This window comes from Diabrotica undecimpunctata, chromosome 4 (assembly GCF_040954645.1).
Source record: "Diabrotica undecimpunctata isolate CICGRU chromosome 4, icDiaUnde3, whole genome shotgun sequence".
Classification (NCBI taxonomy): Eukaryota; Metazoa; Arthropoda; class Insecta; order Coleoptera; family Chrysomelidae; genus Diabrotica; species Diabrotica undecimpunctata.
The window spans coordinates 92372440-92390487 of NC_092806.1; the positions used below are offsets into that span (position 1 = coordinate 92372440).

General features: G+C 33.8%; 1 protein-coding gene and 1 long non-coding RNA gene across 2 annotated transcripts in view; one reads left to right on the plus strand and one right to left on the minus strand.

Annotated features, from left to right (window-relative positions):
• Positions 1-16210, minus strand: part of Sec13 (nuclear pore and COPII coat complex component secretory 13) — a 54905-nt gene extending 38695 nt beyond the window's left edge. Inside the window, exon 1 of the mRNA XM_072529911.1 lies at positions 15469-16210. Within this exon, the coding sequence (XP_072386012.1) occupies positions 15469-16052 (584 nt within the window). The 5' untranslated portion in view covers positions 16053-16210. The remainder of the gene's footprint in view (positions 1-15468) is intronic.
• Positions 4748-11151, plus strand: LOC140439772 (uncharacterized). The gene is made up of 3 exons (XR_011950726.1): positions 4748-4838; positions 10367-10949; positions 11004-11151. It is a non-coding gene; the product is annotated as an uncharacterized lncRNA (long non-coding RNA).
• Positions 16211-18048: the final 1838 nt, after the last annotated feature.

Here is an 18048-nt window from a genome sequence, read left to right on the forward strand (position 1 = left end):
AACACTGAAAATTATAAAGAGGAACAATTTAAAAATATTTGGTGTCTCCTTGGCTTCATTTAAAAATCGGATAAAAAGAGCTTGACAAGTTATAGGTACTTTTTGTTTATTTTAATTCATTTTGTTTCATATATAATTAATATTTTGTTTTATTTATAATTAAGATTTTAATTTCATTTAGTTTGTAAGCAATTACAGAAATTAATTTTTACACTGTATGTTAACATTTATTTTTTTTGTAATGGAGGTAATCCAGTATATTAACAAATAAATAATAGACCCTACATAATATAGTTCATTGAGATCAGTTTGTTAAGCCGTTTTTAATAATATAAAAATATACAGGGCGTTCCCCTGTATTAAAAATAAAGCTTATGGACTATGATAAGCTTATGTGAATCACCATGTACATTTAAATTTATGTTTAAAAGCACACACATATAAAAGTCTATGGGTCTCAGTGTTTTTTATAGTTTTTTAAAATAAGGATAGAAATAATTATATTTTATGAGTGGTTTTCACTGTATAATAAACAAAAATTTTACAAATAGAGAAAAGAAAATATGAGACTGTAAGACTGTAACTGTGTTAAGTTATAAAAACACATCACATTTTTGCAGGACCTCTTCAACTCAAGTATATCAAAATGTAAGGTAAATCTACATTTATGTTAATGAACTTTAATGACCTGTGAATAGGAGAGTCCAACCATATCTTTTGAACAAAATTTATAAAAAAAAATCAATATATCTCAATTTCTAAACAGGATGTTAAATTTAATTTTCATATGAGCTCTTGACAAATAATCATGCTTATGCCTAGTTCACACTATGCTAGTATTTTAGTTGAGCAGCAAGTAATTTAGTAACTAAATGTGTCTTAGCAACAAAAATTTAGTCAAGTAAATTAGTAAGTAATTTAGTTGAGTCAATCTATTTTATTCTACATTTTTCGGGCAAGTAGTACCTACCACATGTCAGTGCACACTGGTTCACTGGCTAAACCAGTCCGAACCAGTTGAATTCGAGGTCATGTTCATGTGGGATCTTTCAATATTAATTCCTTCAGAAGACAATTGGTCCTAGTTTATCTCTTCTATCGATCTATTTTCTTATCCATAGCTTCTTTTTATTAATCACACAAACTTTCTCATCCATCTCTTCTAAAATAGCTGTTAAGATTAGCTTAATCAGTTTATTTACTTTATTGTGTTGTAGGTGGTTAATCATGTAAAACACAACTTACTTGTGAATTATACTCTAGTACGACCAATTTTTGGGTAGTTGTGTGTATTTTAGTTACTAAATTATTCGCTACTCGACTAAAATACTAGCATAATGTGAACTATGCGTTAGCTTAAAAATAAAGTAGACATCAGCCATTACTCCCTTTGTTCTAATGTGTTAAGATTTTAAGCCTCTCTAACTATAGTCTGTACCACCTTGACTTTACAGTACAGGTTCTTATGACCAACAGTGGTGCCAAATTTTATCAGAAACAGGTTTAAAGCAAATATACTTTTTTCTATAGGATAACTATAAATAACTTACGAATTAATATTATTGACATTTTGTGGCTTCTAAAACATTTTTTTTTTTTTTCGAAAAATACCTTTATGTGAATAAAATAAAAATAATTTTGTATAAAACATAGTTTGGAGTTGACGGCAAACTATTCAATTGGATAAAATCTTTTCTCGGGGAAAGGTATCAGAGAGTCAAATTTCACAACCACTGTTCCAAATTCAGACTGCAATGATAAGGGCTGCCACAAGGAGCTGTCATCAGCTGTCAATTGTTCAACTTAATGATAAACGATGTGCTCGAAATGATTAGAAAGACACCTGGTGTGGAAGCCCTCCTGTATGCTGATGACCTCCTAATATGGGCATCAAGTAGCAGTCTGAGAGCGCTCGAGGGAGTAATGAACCAGGCTCTGAAAAATCTAGAAAAATGGGCGGATAAAAACTGCCTAACAGTCAGTACAACCAAAACCGTATATCAAGTACTTAGCCTTTCAACAAAACAGACTGCTGTCAAGCTGACATATAAAGGAGTTGATCTGGAAAGACAGGACGTAACAAAATACTTGGGGGTGTACATAGATAAGAAAATGACGTGGAAACCTTAAATCGACGACATTGCAGAGAAAGCTACAAAGAGATGTCGACTGCTCAAACGTTTCACAGCAACAAAGTGGGGCGCCACGAAAGATGTCCTGGTAGCAACATACAAATCCTATGTCCGGCCGATATTAGAATATGGGAGTGAAGCTACAATAACTGCGAGTACAAACACCACCTCCAAGCTTGAAGTCGCCCAGAACACTGCCCTTCGCGTCATCACCGGTGCTCCAAAATCAACACCGATTACATCAATGGAAGCCCAGACCGGTATTGAACCAATACAATGCCGAAGAGAGCAACACGCGTTAACCTTCTGGGAAAGGCAAAGACTAATACTTCCACAAAAATGGGACGAATATAGACAAGCAGCCTCACGTCTTAAAACACAAACCACTCCGCTTACAGTAGCAAACCAAATCATGGAAAAATACCACATTGTCCTGTCGGAAGCCGCCCCCTTCCCAGCGCAAACCACACTGGCCCGCTATCTACCAAACACAGAATTACTGCTTGAAAACCATAACGACCCGAAGCACCTATCGTCAGACATTGCCCTAAGGAAAGCCGCCCTAGAGACGATACACACCAAGTACCCAGCACATGAGTGGCTCCACATCTACTGCGATGGATCCTCGATGCCGGACTCGGGAAGAACAGGAGCAGGATATGTCTCAACGTTCTTCAAAGGCTCTATAGCTGTGGGTGCCCCGCTCACCAACTACGACGGCGAAATTGCTACTATACACGAAGCTGCAAAAAATCTTGAGAATTTCCAACACCCCCACAAAGTTGCCTTCTTCATCGACTGCCAAGCCGCAATCCTCGCCCTGTCGACAAATCGATACACCGACTGTGCCAAAACAATATCTTGCCGCGTCCAACTATCGAACTTGATGGAAAAAGGGTGGCTGATTACTCTACAATGGATCCCTAGTCATGTCGGTGTTGAAGGAAATGAAGCGGCGGATGAACTTGCAAAAGAAGGCACTACTCTTCCACAGCCCCCTAGCTTCCAATCGTACACATCAGCAAAGTCCACCATTAGAAGAGGAATCAAAGCGAAGATAAAAGAGCAGCAAATACAAGCTGGTGCTGGAAAATCTTGGGCCCACCTAATAGAGTCACCAATCCCTCGCAACTTGCCGAGACCCATTAGTGTAGCCGTGTTCAGAACAACTACGGGGCATGACTACCTGGCCTCCCATCTACATCGCATCGGAGTCCGCGAAAATGACAACTGTCCACTATGTGATCAGCCCCAGATGGATGCTGCTCACCTTCCAGAGTGCCCAGCCCTGAAAACAGACCCACCCGAGGAGGATGAAGATCGCCTACGAGAAACGGCTCGTCTATACTGGTCAGCGCGCCACCAAATGGCTAACATGCCAAGGGTGGGCGTTGGCTAGTAAGTAAGTAAGTGTATAAAACATTTGTTTAATAATGTATTTAAGCGCATATACATGTTAAAACCTTAATAAATACGTAGGTCCTACATAAATAATTAAAATGTATTTAAACTGTGTATTTTACATTTCTTCTATACTCCCATCTTCCTCACTTTCACTGCCTCTGTTGTCATTAAGGTTTATTATAACTGGGTCGATATTGTCCGGTAAATTATGGATATTCCACATCTGTTTTTCTATGCTAATTACGTGTTGCACGTAATTATTCCATTTTTGTCGAGTAACTTAAGAGTAGCTTCATGTATTAGATGTTCTACTTGTTCCTTCTTAAAGTTTGTGTTATGTCTTACCACAAATCTTTTTATTCCACTCTATACCAGCTCTATCGGATTTAGTTCACAGTGATATGGAGGTAATCTTAGTAACTTAACATTCTTACTTTTTGAAATTTCATCTAGTGATACGCTCATCATATTGCAATTTAAAATAAGCTACAATGTCTAACGGTTCGGATTTTAGGTACTCTTCTTCGAAATAAATATCATTTGAACGCAACCACTCCTTTATTTCTTCCTTATTGTCAAAATTGTTCGGAATTCTTTCCAAATTCCTGGAGTGAAACGACGCATTGTCCATTACTATTACAGTTGTATCGGGAATATTTGGAAAAAGTTTAGTTTTAAACCAATTTTCGAAAAGAGATCCATCCATTTCATCATGATAGGCTGCTGTATTTTTCTTTGCTAAAAAAGTTAGTTCGTCTCCATTAATAAAACCATCTTTACTTCCTGCATGCAGTAAAACGAAGCGTGGGCTATGTGCAGTAGGGGGTTTCAAGCCTGTAGTGAGTCCACAAACAAATGCATCCCTATGTGACAATACGGAAGTGTCCTTCCATTCATAATTGACACTGTGACCAATATTTACCCATGATTCGTCCAAATATACAATGTTTTAGTTTTGTTCCCGAAATGTATGAATTTCTCGAAAATATCGATCGCGCCAAGAAATAATTTCAGGTTTTTCTATCAACATTGAGGGCTATGATGATCATTTATGTGAAATAATTACATGCTGTAAACTCCTATTTTAACACATTTATGTAAAAATTTTCAAATAGGTATGATGTAAGAACTACGTATAACGGGTTGCCTACCTTGATACGTAATTTATCTTGTGTAAATGAAATTTTTAAGTTGTCTAAAATTACATGACCAGTTTGGGAGGCTGTGTTTTCATTCCTTTCCATCTAATTTTGTGTTAGTGTGTGTAAGCGTCTATATTCTTTTGGTGTGTGTTTCTAAAAGGTGAGTTGAGCTTGATAACAGCTAAATAAGTTTTATTTTGTTAGTTTGCATAGTTTGTTTATTGGCTTAATTTTTTTGTTTTTCCCTGATTGCATGCTTATCTCTTCTAGTTGATTGTTTAAAGTAGTATGAGCGTCACAGGGGGGGGCGGCCCCCCCAACACAGGGCTAGAATGCCAAGATCAGATGGATAGTGGTGATAATTTTATTAATAATGCGACCAGTAATACCAATAACCTTAAAAAAGAGCCAGTTTTTTATTCACAAAACGATAATGGGCCTTTTTTGGTATATGTGGAATCCACTGAAAAAGTGGGTTTCAATATTGGTAAATTTAACAATATTAAAATTGCTAGAGATATTTGCATTCAAAACCTAACTGATATTAAAAAAATTAATAACAAAGGCTTAAATAGAATCTCAGTAGAATTTGTTAACTTTCAAGCTGCAAATAATTATGTAAAAAATAAAACTCTTCTTGATAAAGGCTATAAAATATTTATACCATTCAATTTTGTAACTTGTAAGGGATTAGTTAGGCAAATTGATGTCGAATTAGGAGAGAAAGAACTGTTAGAGTGCTGTAAAACAGACAGCTCAGCAGAAATTCTTCAAGTTAAGAGACTTAATCGTAAAATAGTTAAAAATAATGAAACTACATATGAACCTACTGGATCGGTTCTCTTTACATTTAAAGGAGTTTGTCTCCCTAAATCCATAAATTTATATAGATTGGAAAGACCTGTTTCTGTATATATTTCACCAGTAACTCAGTGTTTTAGATGTTTAAGGTATGGCCATACACGTACAAATTGTAAAGGCAAGGAGAGGTGCTTTACCTGTGCTGAAGAAAAAAAATCGGACGGGGAGGCTCACTCTTCTTGTGAAATTAAATGTTTTTATTGTAAAAACCCCCATAAATCAACCGATAAAACCTGTCCCGAGTATACAAGACAAAAAAATATCAAAGAGCTCATGTCTTTTGAAAATATAACCTTCTATGATGCTAGCGAAATAGTTAAAAAAAATTATTTGACACGTGATGAATTTGTATATCGCCCCTCCGAATTCCCTATCATTAAAAACTTTAATAGAACTGAAAAAACTCATGATAATAAAGATAACCTGATTCAACCTTCACAAAGACGTACACATCATGTAAGAACCGACCCTATCAAAAGATCTTTTCAACAAGTTGTGGCTGAAAACAATAAAAAAAAAAGAATAATTCACAAAGGCTATGATAAAAAGGCTCATAATGAAAATTTACTATTTCCCAACTCAAGATCTCAAAATGAAAACAACTCACCAAATTTCTCAAAAAAACTTGAAAACAATATAAATACACAGTTGCCTACTACTAGTGCAGTTCATACGTATAATTCACAAGAATCTCCTTCATCATATCCAGATGAAGTTAGATGTATTATTAATGCAATCTTTAATACTTCAGAAAATAATAAAAGAGTAATTAAAAACATACTCTTCAGTCAAAACTTTAATATGAATATAGACCCCGGTTCCCAATCGGACTCAGAGTCCTAAACAACCTTCTTTTCTTTTCAACTAGGTCAGATACAATTAAGTTAAAGATAATTTTTTGGAATCTAAGAAGCATAAATTCAAACAGGGGTAATTTAATTAGCTTAATTTACAACGAAAACCCTGATATTTTTTTAATAAATGAGTCTTGGCTAAAGGCCAATGACAATTTTAGGCTCAATTCATATAACATAGTTAGGCAGGATAGAGATGATGGGTATGGTGGGATAGTAACGTGCATTAGAAATAATATAATATTTAAGAAAATTAAATCTTTTTCTTCAGAACATATTCAATATATAATAATAGAAATAGGTAATCTACAAGTAATTAATTTTTATTGCAACTCACATATGCATATAAATAACAATATTTTAAATGATCTTATTTCCTTTAATCCTAAAAACATTATAATTATGGGAGATTTTAACTCTCATCATCCCTTATGGGATAAAGCTACACCCAACAAAGGAGGTAGAATAATTCATGATTTCCTATTTGATAATGATCTTGTGATTATGAACGATGGTTCACCAACACTATTTCAATTATCAACGGCAATACCAAGTGCAGTAGATTTGACTATGGTAAGTGGGAATCTAGCTATACAGGCTAATTGGGATACTATTAAAGATTGTGGTAACAGTGACCACTTTCCTGTACGTCTTTTACTTAATGATAATGGCAATTGTGAGGTATTCAACAACATGACTAGTCCTTATAAAATTAGAAACTTTAAAAAAGCTGACTGGGAAGCGTACCATAATAAAGTTTTGATGTACCTTCAAGATTTAGAGTATAACTTAAGTTATGATCAACTAATGTATATTATTAACACAGTAGCTGATCAAGTAATTCCGTTTAAACAGGCCGGTATACATATTAAAAGGGGTAATGCCTGGTGGGATAATGATTGTACATCCTGGGTTAAGGAAAGGAAAAAAGCCATAGCAAATTTTAATAATGTTCCATCTATGGAAAATTATATATTAGCAAAAAAAAACCATTGCATTAACTAAAAAAAAATTAAATAATAAAAAAAAAAGAAAAGTTTAGGCTTTTTTGTGAAACTTTAAATAGGAACTCTAGCATGACTTATGTTTGGAACAAGATTAAGAAATTCAATAATAATAACTTCAAAACAGGAAGATTTAATCTTACTATTCCAGATAATCTTAAAATATCTATTTTAAATAAAATGTCAATCATAAATATAGATCCAAATTTTGTTCTTGACAATGTAGATGAAAATTTAAAGCCCTTTTCCATAAATGAATTAAACCTGGCCTTAAATAAAAAGAAATCATCTGCACCTGGTATGGATGATATATCTTATGAAATGTTTCAATTTTTACCTTTCAAAGCTAAACAAATTCTTATTAATAGTTATAATAAAATTTTAATGGGTGGAGAAATACCAGCCGTATGGAAAACATTTAATATTATTAGTTTTTTAAAACCAAATAGGGATCCGACAAATCCAGAAAATTATAGACCAATTGTCCTGTCTTCATGTGGAGCCAAAATTCTAGAAATAATGATCAAGAATCGATTAGACTGGCAATTGGAACATAATTTAAAATTTTCAAATAATCAGACTAGATTTCGTAAAGGAAGAGGTATATATGACAACATAACATTCATCACATCTTACATTAACCTTGCATTTCAATCCTCTGAGTCAGTCATCGTAATTTTTTTAGACATAAAAGCTGCATACGATAATGTTGACATATATAAACTCTATAGTAAACTCAAAAACTTAGAAGTGCCTATCCGAATGTGTAACGTAATTCTCAATCTTCTGACAGAACGATCACTATATTGTAGGGGTAATGACGGCTCCTTCCTGGGTCCTGTACCAACAACCTCGGGTATACCACAGGGCTCCCCTCTGAGTACTATTTTATTCAATATTTACTTAAGGGATATTTTTGATTTAAATTTGGGAGAAGCATCTATCATAGGGTACGCTGATGATTTGGCAGTTATGATCAGAGGAAAAAGTGTAGCAGCCATGGTAAATAATATCAATAATGCTTTAAAGCACATAAATGCACACCTTCGTGAACACAACCTGTCACTTTCCATGGATAAATGTGAGGCAGTATGGTTCACTAGAGGGAGGAAACATACCATCCCACCCCCCGTACATATTAATAATGCAATCATTGCCTTTAAAAAAGAGGTTAAATATTTGGGTATTATACTGCAAGAAAACATGAAATGGTCACCACACATTACTAACATTGCAAGTAAAGCAAAAAAATCACTAAATGTATTAAGAGCACTGTGTAGGGTATGGTGGGGTGCAGATCCAAACACACTTTTGATCGCCTTCTCTGCTCTAGTCCAATCACATCTTGATTTTGGATCAATGTTTCTTAGACCATGTTCTAAGGCCGCTCTCAGTAAATTGGATGTGGTGTTTTATGAGGGATTGCGTATATGTATGGGATGTATGCGTTCCACACCCAGGGCTGCTCTTTTAGCAGAAGCATCTATATTAGATCTGGAACATAGAAGAAAACTACTGGCCCTTAAATTAATTTCAAAATTCTTAGTTGTAACAAATCATCCAACTATTCAATTTATCAACAACTTTCTATTAAAAATAATCCATAGACCGGAGTATTGGAATAAAGACAAAATACCATACCTAGTGGAAGCACTTCAACAGTATAGGCCCTATTTAAAGTTAATATATAGAGGTTCAAATTTTCCATGTTACGAAATTGATTTTCATATACTCAATAAACCTTTAAAGTCTTTTAACTGTAATTGTAAAAAAGGAGACATTATGTCAAGAATTAATTTTGAGGCCAAAACTAATAGTCTAAAATCTCAGTATACTTTCATTTTTTCTGATGCGTCAAAGAGGGACAACAGAGTTGGTTTTGGTATATTCATTCCATCCCTAAATTATAAATTTTCGTCACGTCTTCCCAACCATTTAAGTATTTACAAAGCAGAAATAATTGCCATACATGATGCAGTAAAAACTGCCATTAATAAAAAAATTAAAAATGTGATAATTTTCTCAGATTCACAGGGGGCTATAACAAAAACTCTGTAATCCTTCTTTTGCAACAAATTCTGAATATTGGGTTCTTACGACAAAAAGGCTAATTGCTGCATCTAACATGAATGGTTATAATATCCAATTATCCTGGATACCAGGTCACTCAGGTATACCTGGGAATTCAGAGGCAGATAATTTGGCCAAAATTGGAACAGATCTTAATATTCCCAGAAAAATGGTATATGACATAAAAGACATTTTAAATTTCTTAAAACAGGATATTTTAAACATTTTTAAAGATAAATGGAGAATCTTAGTCTCATCCAGACATCGTGGGTATGCTAGAGTTCAATCAACATTCACCGATAAGACATGGTATGGCAATTTAAATTATAAAGATCGGAGACACATCACAACTATAATTAGAATGCATACAGGTCATTGCCTGACTAATGCCCATCTTTTCAAAATTAATATAAAAGATGACCCTGCCTGTGAATGCGGCATGATAGAAAACCTGAATCACATATTTTTCGAGTGCCCTATTAACTATATTCCTAATTTGGACTTATATAAGTACTTTGTATCAAAAAAGAAAATATCACCATTATCCATGACTGACCTTCTATCCTCTCCGGAAGATGAAACTATAGAGATAATCATGCGTTTCATTAACATTAATAAAATCAAACTCTGAAGCTCAACTATCCAATTTCCCCGATATATCCTATAATCCTGCCTGTTTTAGTGCTTTGGTGTTGGCCTCTTATTCCATTTGTTGTAATATTAATTTGTCCTCCAATATTATTGCCGTAGATCAGATCAGATAATAAAATCAAACTCTGAAGCTCAACTATCCAATTTTCCCGATATATCCTATAATCCTGCCTGTTTTAGTGCTTTGGTGTTGGCCTCTTATTCCATTTGTTGTAATATTAATTTGTCCTCCAATATTATTGCCGTAGATCAGAAAGCCGATACAATAATAGCGAAGTTATAAGCTATATAGAAACAAGAAAAGCGCCACCACGAGAAAAGCTGTAGTTCAGTGAAGTTTTCAGAGATTCCTGCATGGCCCAGAGCCAGACAAAGTGGGGTCTCACACAAATCGGGCTGGCAATTGCCTTGCAGCAAAGCCATCAATACAACAAGACAAGACAAGACAAATTACATGACGTTTTCGCTCTTAGTTAGGTTATGCTATTGTATGTTATTTGTGGAAACAATTTACTATTTTTTTATAATTATAATGAAATAAACTAATGACTTCAATTAAAAAGAAAACAACCAGGAAGCAATTGAAAGTGATGTTAGAGTTCATAAAAAAATTATTGTGACAGGAATTTGCTATCATGTTAAATACAAATGCAGTAGATGGTGGCCCTAACAAAACGGGAACAATGGAGACATGTAAGAAAATTAATTTTTCTTACTATCAAATTTAACAAATGCTAAATGTTTAGGTGTTCAATGAGTGGAAGATTTTGCAACTCATTTCAAAGATTCATCTTGGGGAGCCTCAGATTATAAATACATTTGATTTTAGAGGTAAATATTAATGATTGATGTATTATGTTTATTATGGTGTATAATATTTTTCAGAAGGAAAAGGAAATCAACCTGTGAAAATGAGAAGGCAATAGTTTTATTTGGCATTCTATAAACATAAGCTTTATAAAATTATATCTCAATTATGGAATAAACTGAATATAAACATTTTTATTTAACAATTTTATAACTCAAAATTTTTGAGCCACTGTAATATGTTTCAGATTTTTTGTTTTGTCTTGATCTTTGTGTTATTCTTTTTGATTTTGTAACTAATTGTAACATACATGTTTCATTTCCTACATTTCTTTTCTACAAATCATTATGAAATATACTAATTATAAAATAAACACTTTTATTTAACAATTTGTTTTTATTTGATAACACGAAGTTTGCATCAATAATACTTCTTCATATTCTCTAAGGGTTATGAGCACATTTGGACCATTTTGTAATATATTTTAGTTTGTTTTAGATTTTTTTACCATTATCATTCTTCTTCTTCTTCTTCAAGTGCCCTCTCCACTACGGAGTTTGGCAATCATCATTGCTATTCGTATCTTTGAAGCTGTTACTCTAAATAATTGGTTAGGTGTGCACTGGAACCAGTCTCTTAAATTGCGTAGCCAAGATATACGTGGTCTCCCCACGCTTCGTTTGCCCTGAGTCTTTCCTTGGATAATTAACTGGAGCAATCGGTACTTTTTCCCTTTCATCACATGACCAAAATATTCCAACTTTCTTCTCTTGATGGTGATCAACAGCTCCCGTTCTTTGTTCATTCTTCGAAGAACTTCACTATTTGTTACTTTGTCTGTCAAGGTATTTTCAAAATTCTTCTGTATATCCACGTTTCGAAGGCCTCTAGTTTATCAATATTGCTCTTGTTTAAAGTCCAAGTCTCTACTCCGTACAGCAGTATCGAGAAGATGTAGCATCTAACCAATCTCATTTTCAGGTTTAAGTTAATGTCATGACTTCCCAGAATGTCCTTCATATTAACAAAATCAGCTCGAGCCTTTCCAATTCTAGTTTTTATTTCTTCTGTGATATCATTGTTGTTATTAACTCTTGTTTCAAAATATTTATATTTGTGCACCCATTTGATTTCGTTATTGTGAATGTACAGGTTTGCATTCAATCTTTGTTTTTTTGAAATAATCATGAATTTTGTCTTCTTGACGTTCATTGTTAACCCTTTCTCTTCACTAGCTGTGACTACCTTGTTTAAAATGGCTTGCAGGTCTTCTACTGTCTCCGCCATTAAAACCGTATCATCTGCGTATCTAATATTATTAATTGGTTGGCCGTTAACTTTTATCCCAATCTCTTCTTCCTCCAATGCTTTCTTCATAATTTATTCCGAATAGAGATTAAATAGCATTGGTGACAGCACACATCCTTGTCCAACTCCTTTTTTAATTTGAATTTCATTTGTTGTGCTATTTTCGATGTGTGCGACTGCTTTCTGATTATAATACAGAGTAGATATTATTCCTATATTGCGAGTGTCTAACTGTTTAGCTTCCAAGATCTCTAGAAGTTGGTCATGCTTGACGTTATCAAACGCCTTGTTGTAATCAATGAAACAAGCAAATTCATCTTGATTCACATCCAAACACCTCTGTGTCAAGATGTTAAAGGCAAATAATGCTTCGCGAGTTCCATATCCCTCCCGGAATCCAAACTGAGTTTCTCCGATATCTTCTTCCAATTTTCTGTAAATTCTATTGTGAATTATTTTGAGGAATATTTTTAAGGTATGGCTCATCAGACTGATCGTGCGATGATCACTGCACTGCTTAGCATGTGCCTTCTTGGGTAGAGGGACAAACATTGATCTTAGTCATTCTTCATGAATTATACTGTTTTCATAAATCTTGTTAAATAAGTCTACTAACAAGTGAATTCGATCTTCGTCTATCAACTTTAGTATATCCGCTGGTAGCTCGTCTGGTCCTGGAGCTTTGCTATTCTTTGATGACTTCACCGCTTGCATTACTTCTTCTTTGCTTATTTCTGGACCTGTCTCCTCTGGAAAATTATCACAAGGAGGCTGCCTTGGATCATCAAACAGTTCTTCTATGAATTATACTACCTGACATCACATATGTATTTCTGCCAATGTTTTAGTTTCTCCTCTGTTTCCATTATCATGTTCCCTTGTTGGTCTATAAGTACTGTCTGCTTCCTGTTTCTATTGTTGATCATTTCTTTAACTTTCTTGTGAAGATAGAACGAATCATATTTGGCTTCCAAGTTTTCAATCTCCTTACATTTGTCTTGTAACCATTGTTTTTTAGCGTCGCGGATTTTTCTTTTGATCTCTGTGTTAATTTGCTTATACTGTTCTTCATTTTTGCCTTTCGATAGTCTTCGAGAATTTATCAATAACAAAATTTCGTCACTCATCCATTCTTTCTGTTTCTTTGGTTTTTCTCTCTTCAGAATATTTTTAGCGGGCTCCAGCATGTTCTTTTTAATAATGGCCCAGAGTTCTGGTATCTTCTCTGTCTTTTAAAGTTTTTCAAGATTTGCCTGAATGCTTGTTTCTACCTGATGTTTAATTGTTTCATCATTTAAACAATTGATATCTATTACTTGTTTGGGCTTAGGTGTTTGTACTCTTTTAAGTTTTATTCGGAAAACCATTATCATTAGTCAACATCAATGCAACACAGGAATATATAATGTTTCCAGCTTTAACAGGGCTGTAATGTAAAACCCTGTGCTTGTGCAAATAATTATTTAGGACAATCCTCCATTTACCCCTGTGTCTACCAACTCTTCTCTACATTCTAACTCCAATAGATTTTAAATCATCCTCTAAATTGTCATGATACCTAAGTCATGGTCTTCTTCTGGTTTATTGTCCCATCAGCCCTCTTCTGTTAAAAACCTTTCTGACTGTTGCACCTACCTCTTGCCTGACGAAATGCTCTATTCATGTAAGGCATGCTACCTTAATGAATTTTATGTCAGGTTCCACAAAGGTTCTATACAACTCAAAAGTTGTAATGCCTGTGCTACAAACATTGTTCTTTGTAGTAGTATATTTTAGGTGTATTTGTAGGTTTACTTTGTAGTATATTTTAGGTTTGTTTTAATTTTTGAAATTGTATTCTTTACTTGTATGTTTTAATTTTCCAAGGGTTTTGAGAAATTTTGGACTACTTTGTAATTTATTTTAAATTTTTTTGTCTTGACTTTGTTGCAATTAATTGTAACATATAGATTTTATGTTCCGATAAATTTTCACGGTCAGATGAATGAAATTACTAAGTTCTCGGGAAGAACCGCATTGAGAATTAAAAACTCGACGATTCAGCACCAGTTTTGGACCCATTTTCAATAGTGATGATACGGTTCCGTTCGAGTTTGGGGTCTCAATCTGCCTACTCCCCTCACTCGAGACGTACCAGTATCGTGTTCTGTATAAATACAAGAACTGTCTCTCGGCACTGAGGTCTCAATCTGCCTACTCCTGTGTCGTGTGACAACCGGTCTTACCCTGTGTGGCTGCTTTTATATTATCAGTATGCGCGGAAAGGGTATGCGCTGACATGGTCTGAGCTGACATGGTCTGAGCAGTGTGGGCGGGAGGTCACTGAGTAAATTGTTTTTTAACTGCCACTATTTGTATTATTTTTGAAAGTGAATAATCATATCCTTGATTTATACGATAATTCACCATGTTGACTAAGATTTGTTTCTCCCCTAATGACAATGCCTTCCCCTGGGGATGTTTCAGAGTACTGTTCTCCATTAATAAATGCAATTGTTATAACACAAAAAACCACAATAATAACTATAGTCAACATGAACTTCAACGAATCAAATGAACTAGCTAAAAAATAAACTAATTGAACTAACTAACAATTATTGAACTTCAATGAATCAAATGAACTAACTAAAATTAATTTCAAGTTTAGAATTTATACTAAATTTTAATGGGGTGTAAACACATTAAAATAACATTAATTTCAGGTTGGAAATCAGTTGTTAAGAATAACAAAAAACTGCAATTAGGATCAAAATTTTCCAAATAAGCAATGAGTTTCTTTACTTAAACTTAACTGATAATCTATTTTATATTTTTCTCGACATTACTTCAAAACTGTCTATACTGTCAATACATACATTAACAAACATAGAACAACATCCACTTTTGAGTCTATTGTTTCTTAGGTTTGTGTTATTGGTCATATAAGTTGGAAATCTATGGCTGGAACAAAATAGGTTTAAAAAGCCCTTGTTTATATTTCAAAATTGATTATTAACTTGGGCAGAATTCTACAGAATATTTAAATTTGTTTGAAGATCAACTGCATCAGTCTCATATGAAATCAGTTTATATAAGGCAGGAATTTAGTAATTTAGTTAAAAACAGTAGTTTTTGTTTGTAAGGACAGAATACTTCAAAGAAATATACCATTTAAAATTTATGCATAGATGAGAAATATTAGATATACATATAAAATAACTGCATAGTATAAATTTACAAAAAGGAAAGAAATACCTGTCACCATCTTCCCTCCAGATTTTTACTAAATTGTCACATCCTCCAGAAACAAGACGTTTCACAGGTGTAGTGTCATCTCCAAAAACAGGAGTAATTGCTGGAGCCCAACTTACAGCATTGCATCCAATTGCATGGGCATTTTGAATCTTCTTGGCATCCCAAATGTTACTTCCAACATTATAAGTTAAAAGAGAAATTGAACCATCGCTACTTCCACAAGCCAGAATTAAACCTAGCTCAGCAGGTGCAAACTGAACAGAGTTAACACTGGAATCATGATTTGCATACTCATAATATTTTATCCATTTTCTTTGCTGCTCTTTCCAAATGATTACTTTTCTATCATAAGAACACGAAGCTAATAAGTTTCCAAATTTAGGATGACTCCAAGCTATTTGCCAAACAGGTCCATAGTGGCCTTTTAAATCATCCAGTAGTGTGGAAGCTCCACTTTTTATATCATAAACTTTAATGCTGTTATCTGAAGAGCAAGTTGCTAACCTTAAGCCGTAATAATCAACTTCTGCATCATGTATCATATCTTCATGACCAGTATCTATTGAATTTAATATAGAAACCATTTTTATGTTAAATTTTTAAATTCTTGAAATTACAAAACTTAACCCCAAACTTTTATTACTTGACACGTCCAATGATGACACTAGACACTAACTAACACCACCGAACAACTGTTGTTCGGTGCTAACTGGGTGCTAACACTAACACATGCTAACACTGCGTCCTGTCACCGAACAACTGTCACGTCCTGTCCTGTTGAGTTGAGTCAGATGTCAGAACCACCGAACCGAACAACTCAGAACTATGGAACCTTTTGAAACGTGCTATCACAGAATACACCGGGATGGTGCACGGCGTGCACGGTTCGTAGACATACTACTTAAGTAGACTTTACACTACATGATTTTATCATATGAGATTTGTTATGATTCCTCGTTTATATGATGTTTTAAAAAAATCGTGTTTACACTGCATGGTAAGTTATGACTTATGATATGAGTGACAATGAGTGAGGTTTTATTGATTTTTCTTTTTGTTTCTAGTCATAGGGATATTAGACACAGTATAGGTATCAACTATTAGATTTTTAAACTATTATAATGGAAAATAAATCTTTGATTGCATTGGCTTCCCGACTTTTAATAATAATACGCGGGCAACAACTGCGTACAGCGTACAGCAGTTAAAAGAAAAATATCAGACGCCTTTGGGCTTGCAGGTGGCTCTTACGAAGAAATCGTGGACAGGGTATATCAAATTGTAGCAGTCACAACTGCTCACATATAATTAATTAATATAATTTATTATTAAAATCCTAAAACCCCCCAGAATCCCGTTTATGAAACGTTTATGGGCAATAGACGAGACGATGCGCAAACTAAAGTGATCAAGAGGTGCTCGGCTAAAGGCAGTTTTGGCCAACAACTCACACAGAGAGGTGTATTTCTCCAAGCCTTAACCGGCATTTTTTTTTTGTCTTAAAATCGGGTAGAAAATCTGGGATTGGATTTAATGTTTTCCCCGAACATCAAGGGAGAAATTGGAACAAATGATAAAAATCTTGATTGAAAAAAACCGGCTTCCAAATCTGCAGAAATGAATATTTAAAACCCGGCTTCCAAATCTACTGAAATAATTATTTAAAACCCAGATTTCACCCGATTAGGATAACGTTTAATATTAGAAGTAGTTTAACCAAACACCTACTTCAACCCATTGGAAACCAGGAACCGATTGTCTCCAGAACCACAGCGTTCTTCGTCATTCGTTTTTTTTTTTCGGAGCCTCAAGGACCGTCAGAGTCTTAAGGGGACCTAACCAGGACAGCTGTAGTGTTGTGACAGACATTAACAACAAGTTTCTCAGGGTTAAGGTTTTTCTTGTAATTTACAACTTTGTATATGCATACACCAAGGTTAGTACTTATTACAGTTTTTGTATCAGCTATAAAAAGTTAGGTAAATAGTTATTAATTAATTAAACTAGATTCATTGATAGGGAAGGGGTTCATGATTTTTGTATAGCGGGTTTTAAAAGGGAAGGGAAGAAACATTTATTAGATAAAAACATCTTTGTATTAAATATTTTGAACATGTAAGCAGTGATTTTTACTTACCAAACTAATTTTTATTTGGTAAGTTAACAAAAATTGTTTTTTCTTTTTAGTTTAACCTTGTAAGTATTTTGTCTTTTTTAGCTCTTGATAATAATTGTAAACACAATTGAAAGCTCGAGAATAAAAAAATAGTTAACCAATAGCCCTATTATTGACTCCAACCCATCCAAAACAGTTATATATATATATATATATATATATATATATATATATATATATATATATATATATATATATATATATATAATTTTTTAATTAACTGTTTTGGATGGGTTGGAGTCAATAATAGGGCTATTGGTTAACTATTTTTTTTATTCTCGAGCTTTCAATTGTGTTTACAATTATTATCAAGAGCAAATAAAAATTAGTTTGGTAAGTAAAAATCACTGCTTACATGTTCAAAATATTTAATACAAAGATGTTTTTATCTAATAAATGTTTCT